Source organism: Enoplosus armatus, chromosome 7, assembly GCF_043641665.1.
Source record: "Enoplosus armatus isolate fEnoArm2 chromosome 7, fEnoArm2.hap1, whole genome shotgun sequence".
NCBI classification, from domain to species: Eukaryota; Metazoa; Chordata; class Actinopteri; order Centrarchiformes; family Enoplosidae; genus Enoplosus; species Enoplosus armatus.
Window position 1 is genome coordinate 15,436,042 of NC_092186.1, and position 18,714 is coordinate 15,454,755.

The 18,714-nt window shown below is 40.4% G+C and overlaps 2 protein-coding genes across 2 annotated transcripts; one reads left to right on the forward strand and one right to left on the reverse strand.

Annotated features, from left to right (window-relative positions):
• Positions 1 to 32: 32 nt before the first annotated feature.
• On the reverse strand, positions 33 to 9,699 carry actl6a (actin-like 6A). Its single transcript, XM_070908662.1, has 14 exons — positions 9,584 to 9,699; positions 8,343 to 8,419; positions 6,831 to 7,005; positions 4,900 to 5,000; positions 4,532 to 4,629; positions 4,267 to 4,361; positions 3,579 to 3,685; positions 2,936 to 3,025; positions 2,751 to 2,812; positions 2,309 to 2,423; positions 2,065 to 2,145; positions 1,407 to 1,502; positions 1,075 to 1,161; positions 33 to 701 (listed from the first exon to the last, which is right to left on the reverse strand). Exons 1-14 carry the CDS (start codon positions 9,606 to 9,608, stop codon positions 621 to 623), a joined length of 1,290 nt encoding a protein of 429 aa, XP_070764763.1. The 5' UTR covers positions 9,609 to 9,699; the 3' UTR covers positions 33 to 620.
• Positions 9,700 to 9,829: 130 nt separating this feature from the next.
• On the forward strand, positions 9,830 to 13,242 carry aldh7a1 (aldehyde dehydrogenase 7 family, member A1). Its single transcript, XM_070908983.1, has 2 exons — positions 9,830 to 9,869; positions 11,204 to 13,242. The coding sequence occupies exon 2, from the start codon at positions 11,209 to 11,211 to the stop codon at positions 12,835 to 12,837; it is 1,629 nt and encodes a 542-aa protein (XP_070765084.1). The 5' UTR covers positions 9,830 to 9,869; positions 11,204 to 11,208; the 3' UTR covers positions 12,838 to 13,242.
• Positions 13,243 to 18,714: the final 5,472 nt, after the last annotated feature.

Consider the following 18,714-nt stretch of genomic DNA (forward strand, 5'->3'; position numbering starts at 1 on the left):
TTTTTTTTATCACAAACTCATTTAGGAAATCATTTAACAAAAAAAGGACTTTATTTTTAAAAGACCATATGTAGCCAATGACAAGCAAAGTGAAAATTAAATACAGATTTATTTGAGTTGACACACACAAGCACAGGCGAGCAGCCTTAGCCTATGATGAGCTTACTACACAAAAAAGAGAGGCTTATGGACAAAAGACATTCACCCTAAACACTGAGGTTGTTCCTCCAAACACACATCACCCAAATTTTACCTCGTCAGCGTTCTGCAGAAACTTTGCTTTTGTCAATTCCAGAAAAACTGACTTTTTGAAGATGCAAGGTTTCCTCAAAACACCAACAATCTAAAGATAAGGCAACGGACCGACATATGATATAAACAAAGGAACATGAACCCCATTTCATCATAGTGACACAGTTAACTTTGTAGATGTTAATGTCTGATTTTCACAATAAATCCTAGACAGGCTGCATATGGACAAACTCAGTTATTTAAAAAAAACAAATCATATAAAACAAGAGCGATCATCCGCAGGTGTTCCTGAGTCCAGGGTCGGAGGTGAGCGACTCATGAAGTTGAGCTTGTGGCAAAGACAGTGACGGGGAGGGTTAGGTGGCAAATCAAGGGCACTTCCTGTCCACACACTGCTTTCCTCCCTCTTCGTACTCCTGTTTGGAGATCCACATCTGCTGGAAGGTTCCCTGGCATGACGGAGAAAACATGTTCAGTTTCTATACTTTGTACTATAAGATAAAAACAAGAGGCAGGAATACACGTACATAACCAGAGCTGTTTCCTTACTGAAAACAAGAATCCAATTATGTAATATATACGACAGAGATAAAATAGAAAATGTCCCTTTAAATCTTTGGGTATGAATGCTCCTGTGTGCCCCTATTATGAAATCAGCTAGTGGTTGCCTGATGGTCCAAGAGCAAAGTCGCCAGCTCTGGAGTTGTTGCTTTAAATCCCATCTGAGTTTCCTTTACCTCAACAACTACTGTCAAAGATTAAAAAATAATGTAAATGTTGATATATTCTTATAACACAGTTTTAACTACTGTGTGTCCTTACGAGTGACGCCAGGATGGAGCCTCCTATCCAGGCACTGAACCGGCGCTCCACTGTAGTGTTGTTGGCTATCAGCTTCAGCCTCATGCTCTGCAAATCAAAGACAAATATGTCAAACTCTGGCAGGAAACAGAGTAGTCTTCGGTCATGTATTTAAAAAGATCACACCACATAAAGTGTGCATAAATGAATACTTACGTTAAAATTAAACAGCACTGTCTTTTTTCAGATGACAACAACATCAAGGAGCGCTGTAGTTTGAATTTGCTGTCTATCATTGACTAAAGCCTAAGATAATAATCAGAATATGCGAGGAAGTAGTGGCATTAACTCACCGGAGGGGTTTTCTGGGAGAGTTCTCTGTTCAGTCGGTCTGTGAAGCCCTGAATGAGCGTGTTTCCTCCTGTCACCACCACACTGCCATACAGACCCTGAGAGCCAAGTCAAAAGGTCAGTTTCTGGTTTTAAAGCAACGCTGAAGACACATACACTGCGTCTTATCAAACGAACAAATTCTAAATAACCTCAGATTGTTTAATCAAAAAGTGACAATGAATGAATTCCAGGAGTTATTATATTTCTAGAAGTTGCAATATACATATTTTTGGGGAATACCCTATTTGCCTCAACCAGCCTAGTCTACATCTACTTCAGTTTTCCCGCATGTCCAGATATTTGTTTACTACTGGCCAAACATCTTTTTAAATGAAAAGCATTGTTAAAAAGTGTTTTACGCTGCTTTTTAATTGAAGCTGCAGGTTGGCCTTAAACTCACCTTTAATGATTCATCTACATTCCTGGCTAGGCAAAATGTATGAATCTATCAATTCTTAAAATCTATTCTATTTTAAACGTTTGACCAAGTCACCTTTACCCATTCAGTCGTTTGAAATTCACTCTAATTAGCAGCATCATTTAAATGGATAAAAGTTAAACTTAAGTGTCTCAAAGAACAGGAACATATTTCAGCCACCAAAACATCTTGATAATCACCGGCCGGATGTCGATGTCACACATTCCCACGCTGGTTGTCACCACATGGCCGACTCCCAACATGGTGTTGCCAGACAGGCCCTGAAGTGATCAGAACAAACAAAAATACTAAATTACATTTTCAAAAGACTTAACACATAAAACCAACACTTTAATAACTGAGCTTTCCTTATTTAGGGCAGTGTTCAGTCACAGAGTATGTTTAGCTATTTTGGCTGCCCTGTTGTTCTGAGCATGCACACACCTTCGCATTAGAGGGGTCAAACAGCCCCTCTGGGATCTTCAGCCTCTCAGCACCAAAGTCACAGTTGTAGCCGTTGGGCAGCTCATAGTGCACTGTGGGCATCTGTGCAGCAACCCTGATGAAAGACGGGAGGGGGGGTTACAAGTGAGTTAGTTATTTTGGGATGAAACTGACATTTTAACCTTTCAGAAGATATATACTTTCAGCATGTAAACCTCCACAGAAGCTGAGGGTTAAAGTAAAAAGGATAATGTACATCCACTCTCCTTTATTTTTTTGCATGAAGTGAAAAGCAGCAGAGCATTGGTGCAGGAACCTATGGCTCAAAAACTTGCAGGTTTTAAGACTATGCACTATAATAGCGGGCATCTGTTGAACTTAAGTAAAAAATGATGTCTTCGTAATGAACAGATTCATATTAAGCTGCAAAGAATGCTCTTACTGTTCATCATATGGTGAGTCTGACACCTGCAGCACAGATGCCTGGAAGTCCTGGATCACACACTGCAGACATCAAGAAAAGACAAGCTGACACATATTCCACAAAAACTCAATACATACCAAGCAAATCAACAATTCCTTTATTTCTGCTAGGATACAACATATGAAGAAGAGTTTGCTGCTTACATTACACATGTAGTTGTGCCATGAGCGGGTGACTTGAGGTAGTTTCTCCTTTTTCTTCCAGCTGGCTGGGGATCCCTCCCGCACTGGATCCTGTAATGACAGTGTGGTTGACATTATCTGGTATGAAGGAAGATGTCAATAATACACAGCCCAAATAGTAAAGGATAAAGTTAAATTACTGGATTATATTTTATAGTGTATTTGTATGTAGACTACAGGCTGTGTCATTCAACAGCCAGTTGATCAAATGTATAGGCAACATTGGAAATCAATTTATACAGAGACAAAAGGAAAAGAAAAATGTCAACATTTCAATGTTTAACAACTTTTGTGTAAACTGCATTAAAATAATGTTTGTTCATCCAAAAGTATTTGCAAGACACAGCTTCACCTGTTTCATCTTCACCTGTCCTGCACCCCAAACAATTTCCACAACTACCATTTTCCAGGCACTGTTTAATCCAAGTCTCAATAAATTTGACTTGAATGCCACTTGCATGTGTAATAAAACTTGTTAAAACAGCTGGTTTCAGGCTAAAGCAATGTATGTATGTATTAGACCTAACCCTAAAACCTACCACTCCACCTGTGAAACAACTTAAATTAGATTCTCTAAAATTAGGTTTCCAAAAAAAGATCTTACCTTTGATGCAATCATGTAAGGGGGGATTATTTCAACATTTAACTCCTGAAAAAGCTCCCTACACTGCATACTCATGAAGTCTCCGGCCAGGGGTGATTTGACGATTCCTGGCAGAAAGAATAAATAACACATGACTTGAAGGAACACAGTAAAGCTCTGCCATGTCTACATATTAATACAGCAACTCCACACTCTGTTTAAACTTGCTAAACTTGATGCATCACTATAACCATGATGTGCCTGTAATGCCTCCAAATCTTTTAGATTAGCAATCTGCTGAATCACTCTCCTCCTTTGTTTCATTGCAGCTCTGACTGAAATAGCTTTGTACCAGAAAGCATTATATTACTGTGACTGATTTAGTTTCATCCTGAAAAGTGATTTAAATCAGGCACCATTTACACTGAGGGATTGGAATCTAAGAGACTAACAAACTTGATGGCTCTCTTGTCCAACAATAGTTCACAATGGTAACAGACGCTTGTAGTAACTGAACATTTGTAGGAACAGCTGGCTTGATTGGCAAGGCTGAGGTGCAAGCTCCAACCAGCAGATGGCAACATATATCATAGATGATAAGCACATGCATCAATGAAGGCTTTAGGACTTTTTCCCTGGTTTATATGTAAACCAAGTAAACTCTGCAGGTAGATTATCAATTTATGATGAACGATTAAAGATAGGTCACCTTGCTGGAGGACGTAGCCGTCATGCACTGGAATTGCTGTGGTGTGTGTGGCCCCACTGTCCAGGACCAAGCCTGTAGACCGCCCGTTGGCAAAGCTTAGACACTCAGAGTAAAGGATATGTAATACAGCTCAACAGATACAGTATTAGTTCAACAGACTTGTCATAATAGAAGCGTTACTCTGAGACCATTGTCCAACAGTTAAGGGACAATGACTCATTATTAATAACTCCTTTTCTGGATGAAGTGAAATAGTAAAGGATACGCAGACAGCACGGCTGATTTGCAGAGAAAGAAGGCAGGAATGTTGTAATGTTCAAACATCAGCTCTGTTAGTTTCTCCCGTTTTGCTCGTGTGTTCCACTGCAGACACAAAACAGAAAAGAGGCCGCTTACAGCAGATTATCGTCAGCACAACACAAACTACTATGTGTCTCCGTAAGGTGATGAGGACCAGCACAGGAAACAAACTTCACTTAAAATCCTCGCCTCACCATACCCTTGAATACATTTAAAACAAACATCGCAAAACGGTCTGATAAATTCAAACTATGGATACTGCTCAGCCCTGATACATCACAGAATAAGTAGCCAGTGTTGTTCAGACTCCAGCTCATACAAATGCTAACTCACCGATGCTTCTGACATGAGCACTGGATGCAGGCTAGGTTCAGACTTGAAGTGCATCTTGTAGGTGTGATCCAAAATGGCCTGGAAACTGTCCCAGTCCTCAACTGTAGACAGGGCAGAGGAGAAGACACAGACAGGGCTTGTTAAATGTCAAATAACTGCTGATTTACTATTTTAAGCTATTATACGGATGAGAACAAAGGACAAACAATGATCTGTGCTTAACATGAGATAGCCACATCTAGTTTTGGAAAATAGTGTGCAGTTATTGGTGGACACATAAAACATTTCTTTACACATGAAGAAGCCCTGTATATAAACAAAGACATACCGTGAGTACATGGCAGCTATGTTCTCATGGTATGTCTTTACTTTATTAATGGTTACAGGCCTACAAAAACAAAATCTACGTCACAAAAAAACGTGTATCTTTCATCATCATCGTTGCTGGGTCAGATGGTGGAGAAAATAGAGCGATGATGAGCTTTTTTAGATAATAATTTGAGCAACAGGCACCAATGTTCCAGGTCAGCCCTCTGAGGGAGCCTGTGGTCCCACTGTGCTGTTCTGCTGCAATTAAGATTGGTGTCACACTCGTCTCTAAATAGCCTCACAGCCAAACTCCACTGGACCAGATTCTGATGAGCATCATCAGCTAGGTCAGTGCACCGGAGCACTTGTTCTATATCCGCTGCTGTGGGGTGACAGAAATCCAACACACCTACAAACTGTAGCATTCATCGCAGAGGATTTCAGGCAATGACCTTATCGGTCAATAGACAGGAAACCAAGTGGCAATAATTTTACTACAGTAAACTGATTAATGTTTTAGCATTCATCAAAAACAAAAGCCAACATTCACTAGTTCCAGCTTCAGTTATTTCAATTTAATTTAAAGTTATTTGAAAACATCACGATGGGCTCTGGGAAATTGTAATGAGAATTTTTGGGACATTTCATGGACTAAACAAATAATTGATTAATCAAAAGAATAGTCGATAATTAAAATAGTCGTCAGTTGCAGCCCTAGTTTTGGATAACAATTGAGAAACATAATATAGATTTAGCTAAATATCGTAGAGCAGATGTGAGAAAAATTTAAATTTGAGAGTGAAACTGAGCTTCAGCACCAAGGCGAGCACTGGACATGAGACCTACATTTGGCTTTGGATGTTGATGACACACTAAGATTTAAACAAGAACAAGTGAGGATGGGAAAATATGATCACTGTCAGGCAGACATGGCAGTAAACCCAAGACAGAAAGGGGTCTGCCTTCCATCAAGAGGACACTAGACGGGAGGGCTCTTGATAATTAGTTCCCTTGGTCTTCAAATAATCTCATTAATATTCACTAACAGCAGTCATCTGTACGTCAGTCAGGGTTGTGACGAGTTTTCCTACAAAGTCTGCTGTCGGACCAAAACAGTCTAATTCAATTCAATTTTTTCAATTCAAAAGGGCTTTATGGCAAAAACATGTTGCCAAAGCATCAAAATACAATTTGTCCAAATATTTGGACAGTATGCAATAACAGTAATATGAATCTTAATGCAACATTAAGATATATATATATATATATAGAGAGAGAGAGTATATCCTGTGCATGTATTTGTGTGTGTGTGTGTGTGTGTGTGTGTATCTAATTATGGATATGGATCAAGCAGACAGGATTATAAATATTCATTGCTGAGTTTACGTCACAGATCAGGACAGAGCGCAGTCACCATCTCTCACTTACACACAACCCATGTATGTTCACATAGGTTGTATATTCTGTCATTTCTCAGCAGAACATTATGAACCGAGTTCTGCCTGTATGTGATATTACTGTCCACTCACTATTTACCACAACCAAGAACATGGCAGTTAAAAAACAAAATGCTCTTTGGATTTTAATGCATGAAAAAACGCATGCCATGAGTCAATACTCACTCATGCCATTCTTGAGCGGCGACATGACCTCCATGTTCTCCCGGGGTACCCTCAGCTGGTTGGTATCGATATAGTAGGAGGTGCCACTCTGCTTGCCCTTGTCACCATCCGTCTCCATGGGTGTGCTGCCATCTTCTCGGTCAAGGGTCACACCTATCACCGTGGGGAAGTCCGCCTGATCCGAGGCAAACAGGATGGAATACAGATCAGGACACATTTTCACACGACCTGGTTTGCCAATATAATTCATGAGATCAAAAATGAAATAAAACCTTATAAACCCCATCCCAAACAATCAATGAAAAATGTCCCATTTTTGTGTAACTGTGAAGATGAGGCAATGCTCTTCTGACTTATAAAGATAACGATCACAACTGTTTTGAAATCCTCAACAGTACCTGACTTCATTCTGGCTTGTAATTAATCTTGCATAAACAAGGTCTGCACCTTGTAACACAATAGGCTTTTTTTCCCAGCAGACATTTTGACTTGTTATAGCAGGAGAAGCACAGGTGTTACTAACAACATTAACAATGGCTCTGTTCTATTCAAGTCTCCCAGTAAGTCATGACAGTGAGCCAGCATGCACAATACCAGGACCGTGAAAATGAGACAGCTAAATCAAATTCATTCATCATTAATTTTTACAAGTTTTATTTAATTTACTATTTTTTTAGATTGTGTTATTTACACATGTGCTTTTTCTACTGTGACATGCCAAAATATTTTCTGTGTAAAGGGTCTATTACAGCAGCTCAGGTCAAACCAGAGGGAAACATTAAACGTTACAATCAGAGTTGAAACAAGGAGTCGATTAATCGACAGTCTATCGCTACTCACATGTGAAAATTTGTTAGTTTTCTTAATATTCTCTGATATTAGATTTAATATCTTTGGGTTTTGGACTGCTGGTCGACATAATACATCTGAATATGTAAGCTTGAGCTCTGGGAACTTGTAAGACATTTGTGACATATTTCTGACATTTTATAGACGATTAGTAATGAAAATAATCGTTAGCTGCAAGCCCAATCAGAATCAACAGTATGATTGCTATAGCATATAGCTACTCTTTTCACAAAACCAGGTACTGTCACACCAACTATAACCTCACATATTAATGAGGTCACATGGTGTAAGGTTTAGCATTATATGGCACATAGTTTAAAAGAGAACTTATTTCATTACAGATGATGACCGGGGTTTATCATACTGTGGTATTTGCGTAAGGCCAATATTACATAGATTAATGAGAGATGATGGCCAATCAGTGTCCATTTCTGAAACTTCTCTTATCAAAGTGATATTTACACAATCAAGATGTCCACCTAAAGAGCATATAAATCAACACCCTGCAAGTACTCTAGAACGATCAGGACTCAATTTATGCCATCTGTCTCCAGAGTGACAGCCCTCATTTCTTGACATTGGCGTACCCCCGGAGGGAAGAAGATGATGCACAGAGGAAGAAAAGACACATAGTTAATCAGGTCATTTGAGCGATCCACTTACCTTGGGACAATCTTCTCCTGCGTAGCCAGCTCGTACAGAGTATGAGCCAATGTCAAACACCAAAGCTCCCACCTCATCTGCAGAAATAAGATGAAATTTGATTTAAACTGTAAATTTAACAATATGTTTTACAATGATGACAGCTAAGGATGTAATGATATTCTTCCACCCTATCTGTGGATGTCAGCCTGAGACAGCTATTCTGGTATTCTTCCAGTATTGTTCTAAATGCTAGTTTGTCTTATGAGAACGCCATGCCAAATTTAACCTGTTTTGCGCATATATCTGTACTCATTAGTCTTATTGAGTTCAGTGCTTCAACAAACAAAATGTATTAAAATACAAAACGGAATGATTTGTATTGACGACAAACAGAAAGTTAATTGATTATGACCTTACATATGAATTCATAAAATAAAAATACAAACGTATTGCTCAGTATTGGTGCAGATGCCAGAGCTCTAGATTAGTCTATTACAAACTCCTCAGGTAATACTTTAAATGCCCTTTGAGCAATAAACATCCTCTACCTTAAGAAAATAAAGCTCGTTACACAGGCTGTTCTACTTGATTTGTTTCAGCAACTTACATTAAGTATGTTAATATTGTATATTGTGTATATTATAGCTTGTACAAGGACCCGTGGCTGAATGTAACTGACACAAACATTAATGTAAGTTTTAATTCTAGTATATTTTTACCAATGACAACAACATGATCGTAAACTAAATAAAGAAGTTATTTCACATCTGTGAAGTGGGCATGTGAATATCAGCAGAAACGCAAACATGTCACTCAGCAAACCTAACGTTAAGTACAACGTACCCTCGTATAACTCATTTGTGAGATACTTGGAAACATTTGTTCAATTCAAAGAAAGCTATATTTAACGTTAACGTTACACAAACAGAACGGGATGTGTTCATGAGTTCGGCAAGCCCACTTTCATTCATTTCCTTGCTAGCTTGCTAGGCGGCACCGGGGTTGGTTTACTTATTTGTTGCATTGACAAACTAGGTTTAAGCCACAACACGACGCACTTACAATGTTAACAAATTAATTTATTCTTAAACGCGTGGCGATTAAAAATATTAGCAAGAAAGAAGCTTTAGTCTACCACGGAGCTAGTTAAACGTTAGCACAGCGTAGCATAGCTAGCTAACAGTAAAGCCTGCTAAAGCTAGAGAACGGGACAACGTGGACAACAGTTTGTTATATTTTAATCATGAGATCCCACTCACCGCCTCCATACACTCCGCCACTCATCCTCTATATGATCGCAACAGAAACGTTCTTAATATAAATTATTACAGCAGAATCACAACCGCTAAACGGTTAATCACAACAAAGGAAATTTGTTAGCATGGATCAATCTAACAAAGCAGGCGCCACACTGCGTAGAGGCGGCTGTCCAATCAGAATGCAGCACAGCATCAGTACTTCCGTTTCAGCTGTGACGAAACATCCAGAGACTGCAATTACTTCCATGCTGTGGAGTGGACGTGGCCCTGCGAACTTGATATCAACGTGAGTGAAAAACTGATTATAAGTAGCATAAACGTACCTTTACTCACTAAAAACAGACGCGCAGATAGTATAAGTGCAGGCTTTATAACAGCAAGGCATGATGTTAGTGAGTGTAAACAGCAGGACCTTGAGTCACGGTCGTTTAGACTCAACAAGAGTCTAAGCTCGGCGACCATGTCACGTCATGCTGCAAAAGTAGCAACACTGACTTACTGACATGTAGAATTAAAAAGTACAAAGCTTAAATTATTATTTTGGTTTACATTCAGTGACATTGTAGGTGTTAGTTGTCTTATTTATGTATCATAATATTTCAAAAGTCCAAGTTTCGACAGCCTCATGGTTGTCCAAAATTGGATTAAGTGCGCAAGCGCATAGGGTGGCTATGGTTTAGTAACTTGCTGGCCATAGTGGCAAAGTTTGAGTAGAGCTATGGTTATATAACCCGTAGACTATTTAGAGTGAAACCTAAAATATTACTAGTTATAACCAGTTACAACCCTAATGCACATTGTTTAACTTGTGGCTTCTGTGTTATTGACTTTCTGCTATATGTATATTTTATATAGTTGATGTGAGAATGTCAGGCATTTTCACAATTGGTCTGTTCAATGTCAGAAAATAGTGAATATAAGGTAAATGACATTTTCACAGAGCCTAAGGTGACAAAAACAGAAAATATTGTCACTTTAGGAGCTGGAGTTTGGGGCTTTTCTTTGGCTTAATAAAGCGATTAACCGGTTATCAAAATGTATGCAGATTAAACAATGAATTGTTTCAGCTTTAATAAGAATGTCTTACACTGTATTTACTTTATGCATTCATAGAGAAGAAGTTATAACAAAAAGCTCCTATTTTTATACCAGCTGTCTCTGGTCAACAGCTGTTGACTGTCCTCATTCCCTGTAGCACGTGTTCACTGTATCCTGCTTTGGATAACGCAGCTGACACAAGTTTTTGAAGTTATTTTGTACTTTAAAGTAATTTTTTTACTTTGAAAACTGGAGCTGAAATGATTAATTGATTGACATTATTAATAAGCTATCATTTTGATAATTGATTAATTAAGTCAATTATCAAAGAAAACGTCAAACATTATCTGGTGCAGGCTTCTCAAATGTGAGGATTTGTTGCTTTTCTCTGTTCAAACAAAACATTTGAAGATGTCTCTTTAATCAACAGATTAATCCATAATTGAATCTAAAAATAAAAGTTGCCGCCCAAGACAGAACAAGCTCATCTGCTCCTTGTGGTGAGGTTGTTCTGTCAACAATTATTTACAGATGATCTTCATTGTTAAACCTGTAAAATTAATTTTTAACATTTGCTTCCAGCACCCATGCAGCGCTGCCTCACTCTGACCCTTGCCCGGCACAACAGGCTCATCTTAAGAAATAAATTTGCATCTGTACGCTGCCAGCAGTCTGCAGCCATGTCAGGCCTCCTCATCAACCAGCCCAAATACTCCTGGCTGAAAGAGCTGGGCCTGTCTGAGGACAACCCTGGTGTTTACAATGGGAGCTGGGGAGGCAGCGGGGAGGTCATCACGTCATACTGCCCCGCCAACAATGAGCCGATTGCCAGAGTAACCCAGGCAACTTTGGCGGAGTACGAAGAAACTGTCCAGAAGACGAAGGAGGCTTGGAAGATGTGGGCAGATATTCCAGCTCCCAAAAGAGGGGAGATTGTAAGGCAGATTGGAGATGCACTTAGAAAGAAGATTAAAGTCCTCGGGAGCCTGGTGTCTCTAGAAATGGGCAAGATATATGTTGAGGGGGTGGGAGAGGTTCAGGAATACGTTGATGTCTGTGATTATGCAGTTGGTTTGTCTAGAATGATTGGCGGGCCCATCCTGCCCTCAGAAAGACCAGGCCATGCCCTGATCGAACAGTGGAACCCAGTTGGTCTTGTCGGCATCATCACTGCCTTTAACTTCCCCGTGGCTGTCTACGGCTGGAACAATGCCATCGCCCTGACCTGCGGCAATGTCTGCCTCTGGAAAGGAGCCCCAACCACACCTCTCACAAGTGTTGCAGTTACCAGGATTGTGGCTGAGGTGCTGGAGCAGAACAACCTGCCCGGCGCTATCTGCTCCATGACCTGCGGAGGTGCTGATATCGGCACAGCCATGGCGAAGGATGAGCGCGTAGATCTGGTGTCGTTCACTGGCAGCACCCATGTTGGCAAGATGGTGGCCATGATGGTGCAGGAAAGGTTCGGTCGTAAGCTGCTGGAGCTCGGTGGAAACAATGCTATCATTGTGTTTGAGGATGCTGACCTGAATCTTGTGGTGCCCTCCGCTGTCTTTGCATCTGTGGGAACCGCTGGCCAGCGCTGCACCACAACCAGGAGGCTGATGCTGCACGAGAGTGTTCACGACACAGTGGTTGAGAGGGTCGCCAAGGCCTACAAACAAGTCCGCATTGGAGACCCCTGGGATCCCAGCACCCTGTATGGGCCTCTGCACACCAAACAAGCTGTGGAGCAGTATCTGGCAGCCATTGAGCAGGCCAAGCAGCAGGGTGGCACTCTGGTCTGCGGAGGAAAGGTGATGGACCGCCCTGGAAACTACGTGGAGCCCACCCTCATCACAGGGCTGGCTCACGACGCCCCCATTGTCCACACCGAAACCTTCGTCCCCATACTCTACGTCCTCAAGTTCAAGACAGAAGAGGAGGCATTTGCCTGGAACAACGAGGTCCAGCAGGGCCTGTCCAGCAGCATCTTCACTAAAGATATGGGCCGGGTTTTCCGCTGGCTGGGGCCCAAAGGATCCGACTGCGGCATCGTGAATGTCAACATTCCTACAAGTGGAGCTGAGATCGGAGGCGCCTTTGGCGGAGAGAAACACACAGGAGGTGGAAGAGAGTCGGGCAGTGACTCGTGGAAGCAGTACATGAGGCGTTCAACCTGCACGATAAACTACAGCAAGGATCTTCCTCTGGCCCAGGGAATCAAGTTTGAGTGAAGCCTTCAGGTGGTTTGTTGTTTAAGCGTTCGATGAGCACTAAATGATTTAGTGGCAGAGTGTTGCCTAACAAATGCTAGTCATTTGTCCCTGCATTTTTGCATTCAGAAAGGTCAGTTTGAATTTTAACAAAATTTGGAATAATTTCAGACCTCTTTCATTTTTCTTTTATCAAATCTATGTTTATGGTTTTTGCATTAGATAATCCTGGTTTTGAAAACAGTTTGAAAATAGTTTTGTGTTAAAGGTCAAATACTGTTCCCCCACAATTCCTGGTGTGCACTTTTCTACAAGCACTTAGAAAGTGAGTTTGAGTGCTAGCTGACTGTACCAGATACTTTATACTGTATAAAAAAATAAATCTTACCTTTATTTTGGAAGAAAAACTGGAGTGGACATTATTAATGTGCAGATTCAATCACTATAGTACAAACAGCATTTCAACACAGACTGCTTAAAAATGTTGTCATCAAGTTTTCCAAGATCATAAAATACAGTTCAAGGTTGATAGAAGGGAGCTATTAAAACACAGGCTGTTTGCTCCTTTACAGCATAATTATGCTGTACTTTGCATCTTGAGCAGCCTTTAAGAAAGGGTCACGTTGTGCTTTCCAGGCAATAAAACAACAATAAATAAAAGGCTTCATGTTGACGTGGACTTGGCCGGCCTATTCTTTGTAAACTTCGTAGAGGGGATTCGAAGAAGCAACAGTAGTCCTTAAAACTTGGACCACTAAGACGCAAACCTCAGCCCATTCAGCCATGCCAGATATGTGCCAAAATATGTACAATATATATTTAGATGAAAAAGCTGCACATTTTCAGTATCCGTGATGGTCCCTGACCTTGTTGATGAGGACAGCTGCAGATGGGAAGAAACTGTTCTTGTGGCGTGAGTGATGGACCGCAGTGTCTGAAATTGTTTGTGACTGGTTTGGGAGGGGTCAGCCACAATCTTTCCTGCTAGGTGTTTGTGTTAATAACAAACACGTAGCATCCACACTTTATTTTAAGAGTTCAAAAAAACTATACATTTTAAGTGTAATGTTGTAATTACTCTGCCTTCCTGGTGGCAAAAGGTACATGTGATAATTGATGATTTTAGATCACAGGTAAGAAACAGTCTTTTTACATAATTTTAGCCATCATTAATTTTATTATTTACAGTACACCTGTGCTTTTTCTACTGTGACAAAATGTCAAAATGTCTTCTGTGAAAAAGGTCTATTGTTTGAGATTCTCATGTCAGAGGAGGTTCATACATATATCATGCTTTATATGACATGTACTTGTCGAACTTCACATGAAAGGGTTATTTAAGGTTTCTCTGACCAAAGTGTATATGGGTTCTGTGGCAGCAGGACATGTAGGCTCCAGCTCCCCTTCACCCTGAATCAATTCATCTTTCTCGATATCAGAAATTCTTCTAACAAACTATATCTAGAAGCAGAGCGTCCACTTTTTTAAAGCTAGCCATGTACTGTAGATGTTTTTGAGAACATCAAAATCACACGTGTGAGTAATTGCTATCCTGGAACTCTGTATTACAACATATTTGCCATAAATAAAGAGAATTTCTGTAACATTTCCTGTAATGTCTTTTACTGTAGTATTGAAGAAATAAACTCTGTCCCTTTAATAGAAATACTACTCCATCTCCCATCCTCCATGCCCCCCATATGCTCACCCTCCCACTCAGCAGCACTCTACCTCATACTCCAGCTCTGCCTCTCTCTCTCTCTCTCCATTTACTGCTCCTCCCAGCAGCATCTACACTCACAGCTGAAAGGAAGAACCGAAACGACAGCGCTCTGTACGACTCATAATCCATGCCATTTAGGACGTATGCAGAAAACGCCCACTTCCTCTGCTACTCATCTGCACTGGAAAAAGGTAGAAAAGCTTTAATTATTTTTCTAAATAGAGGAGTTCTTTGGCGTGCATTAGTGTGCACATTGACCAGTGTTTCCTCTGGATTTATTCATCTGTGATTCACTGCCACATCAAAATCACTGCCAGGGTAAATCTAAAATTAAAATATTTTTGGTAAAATGTCCATGTAAAGCAAAGAAACACATTTCTACAGTTGGAATAATATTTTCATTTTAACAAAGCATCAAAAGAAGATCTGAAATCTGCACTGGAAGCAAAATTTGAATTAAAGCAGAGATGGGTGTGGAGCCAATACTAACCATTAAGCCACCACTGCAGAATTTACAGAGGAAACACTGTTGACTGTGGTGTTTTGGTGGTGAGTTGTCAAACCGATCTGTAGTTCTGGCATCAAGGATTGTGTTTAGTTTACAGGCAACTAGCAGGTAATATCATGGTCTTATCTTGTGTGCTGAACCTGTGGTGCACCAAAATGTCAAGTCAAAAATAATTGTGGGCTCATGGTAATAAATTAATGATCATCTGGTATCATAGTGCTGCAGCTATAACGGCAGCTTTTGAAAAGGGTGGCATTAGCACATCAGGGTTGTTCCTCACTTCCTTTAATTTTCCCCCCCATACATGACTTGTGTGATTCACTTCTTAGGAAACTCGGAGCATGTTGGTTCATGCTTTGCGTTGCTTGTTGCACCCCCAATTTACAGAACTGTCTGGGATTCCCCTGGACTGAAACACTCTCACTTCTTCTCTTTGCACATTTCCTCTGCAGCTTCTCCCTGAAACAAAAGCTACAAGCTACAAGCTTCAGGCCTACTCATTCTGCTGTTCACTGACTCCTTCATCTACATTTTACACATGTAACAGGCTTTTATTAAAACTTATAATACAGATGTTTGACTGAAAACATTTATGATATTGCATTTTTAGAACATGAACATTCGATCAAAGGATTGTCTTTTTGGATATCTGAAATGTTATCACTTATCATCTGTTCCTATTATTTGTTCTGTTATATATGTTTTATGTGCATGAGCTGAAGAAATAAAGTATTTTATTCTATTCTTTAAGGGAGGAACAGGAATTTGAGTTTAAAGGTTTTAAATCACATGATATGAATACTTAATGTGATATCATATTGATATTAAAGTATTGCTGTGATATTATGATAGTAATTTTGTCCATATGTCCCACCTCCACCCCACAATGGACACCATGTCAATTCTCGCATGTACGTGCTTCTATTCTGCTGTATTCATTCGGATAGCAACAGTGCTTGGCCTTTGCCATCTGCAAACCTGACTCCACAATCGGTGTCCTGATTGTTGATAGTGTGACTCCAACACAACACAAGAGGCATTATCACAGAAACGATGAGGGCTCTTCACCAAGCTGCCGCTGTGACAGTCTCTCATGGGCCAACAACAGCACTGAGATTAGACAAGAACCTGACGCAGGGACAGAGTAAACTGCTGGTAGTTACGCTCTGGACTTCTGTGTGTGAATATCACTGTGGTTCCTTGTTACGTGACCAACAAAGGATCTGCTGGGGATGTGCCAGATCTCTCCTTTTAGATTGGGTAAGATGCAGTGCAGGTAGCCATACATTCTGATTTAGGTTTTTGCTTTTGGAGATTTCACAGCACAACATCTCCAATGTGCAGCACACATACTCCAGCCTATAGGACAAGAGTACTTATCTATCTACAAATGGCATAAAAATGATCCAATCTGAGAAGAAGACCATAATGTGTCCTTTGTGGAGATAACTCATCAGCAGTGTTTGACTCAATATGGATCATTTCAATTGGGCCAGTCAAGCCCAAGCTGTGCCAGCAAGTAAAACCCTGAAACTGTCAACATCTATTTTCCTCATCACACAGAGAGGGAGAGAGAGAGAGAGAGAAGTGGTGGCGAGCCCAGCAAGGCACGCATATTTTAAGTCACTTTGCACTCTTCAAGAGGGCCCTTTTTTCAATAATCCATTATGCATAGCAGCTCTGGCTCTCCCTGGTATTTCTCCTACCTTCTTGACGTCAGTTGCCATTTGTGAGGGTTACCCTGGCAACGGCCAGCCTCCCCGGGAGATGTCTGGTGGATAAGACGGCCCTGATAAAGCCTTTTAAGGTTCTACTGTTGGTACACCTTTTAATTGCCTTTGATACAGTGGAAGTATTACATGGAGGCTGTCGGGGTGCGTCGCTACATGTGGGCAAAAAATGGGAACGTGCAGATATAAATAGGCATTGAGAAGCTGCTCCAGATTGACGTCCCATTATCTCCACTTGATTTGATCACCACGTATTGGGCTCATTTTTGAGCAGCCCTGTGAAACTGAATTGGACACGATAGATCTATTTTTGGCCATGTTGTGTTCTACTCTTCCGTTGCACAAAAGACACATGTGTACCAACCATTTTAACAATGTGACATTGTAGTGATGAGGTATTATGTAAAGACCAGATACAGCACGCAGCTCATCGTGATGCCTCTGAACAATATGTGGATGTAATTATGAGATACTATAAAAATATCAAATATCATCCAAGTTATTCATGTAAGCCATTAAACTTTAAATCACCTCTGGCATGCAAACTTGTCCATGCACATTATTGATTGTTATAGTACATTAAAACATATTATTGCAGCAGAGGCCATTGTAAGTTTGCATTTATGCAAAACGTCAGATGGCAAACAAAAGGATAAATAAACTGCTGTCTACAAATACCAACCTGTTGTTAGTTTTGAGCCTTAGGGATACTGTGCGGTCAGCTCTTCATATTCCTCTGAAGCCCTAAAACCTCCCTCACATTCAAATGATTTAATTCAGCTGCCTGACCATTACCGTACTTTGAGCTCAGTTACTTGTGCACAAGCCATGCTGAATTTGCATCGATGCAAAAATGTCTCATTCATAGTAACAATACAGTGAGATACTGTGTACGATACCTGTTCCAGGCTCCAGGAGGCTATTTATAGCCTCACCAACATGTGTGACTTTCTTTTTTTTCAGACACCAGGCTATTGATGTGCTATTTTTACAGTGTCAATTTGCTCCCTCCCTCTCCTTTTGGTTGCCAAGCAATGGGCCAAGGGACCTGATTGGTCAAGGATGTGCTTTTGGACACCTTGACTCTGATTCTCAGCTGGCTAATGAATCCAGTCTTTTTGCTCACTAGAGGCAGAGAGCAGAAGCTTTGATTCCTTCTTATGTAGTTAAAAAATAGTGTATGACTAGAGTTGAATTGTGGTTGCATTGCCGTTGCATGATTTATATCTACCTTTGAGCAATCATTAATACATTTGTTGAGCAACATCAGAGATGACACTATAGAAAGCTGACCCAAGATTATGTCATCTTTAAAACAAGTTAAGGCAAAAACCTGTTAGTGTATCATCGTTCATTCTTTACATTTAACAATAACAGTAAGACCGTTCAGACGCCATGATTATTCTGAGGATGTGAGGACTACTTGTCTCTGATATAGTGTCAGATTTGTGGTTATGATTTGGTATGTATTATCCAACTTCTCTAAATTGCATTCACTGCATATGGCTGAATATCCTCACATTCAATTTACAGGCAGGCAGAGGAATTAACAAACTATTTCTCATTTTGAGAACAACTGTCCAGGAACATATTGTATTTATTATTGTGTTATATCTTAATAGCCTATCTCCAGGCTGCACTAATGACAAACAACCACAACATATGTTTCTGCTATCATACTAATCCTAATCCTCATAATGTGTTTAGGGGGAAATTGGTCTGACACACCTAAACTACTGCTGTGTGTGTGAATTCAATTAGACTTAATCTGACCCCATGCCACTCGGAAAGGAAACCGAGGGCTGGGCAACTTTCATCTTCCCTCCATTGATTATGGCTCGTGCAGAGATATGGAAAAGCCTATCCCACTGCTCCCTTTCATTGGGCCCATTAAAAATTCATCCTGTCCTAATGGAGAGAGATCCTTTTCAATGAGC

What these genes read in the sequence shown, in the direction of transcription:
- aldh7a1 (XM_070908983.1), top strand. Translation starts at nt 11,209, where the DNA reads ATGCAGCGCTGCCTCACTCTGACCCTTGCCCGGCACAACAGGCTCATC.
- actl6a (XM_070908662.1), bottom strand. Translation starts at nt 9,608, where the DNA reads ATGAGTGGCGGAGTGTATGGAGGCG. An exon ending in GACTCACCATATGATGAACA is followed by an intron (nt 2,424 to 2,750) that starts GTAAGAGCATTC and finishes GTCTTTCATCAG; the next exon opens with GGTTGCTGCACAGATGCCCA. An exon ending in GCTCCATCCTGGCGTCACTC is followed by an intron (nt 702 to 1,074) that starts GTAAGGACACAC and finishes CCGTCATGCCAG; the next exon opens with GGAACCTTCCAGCAGATGTG.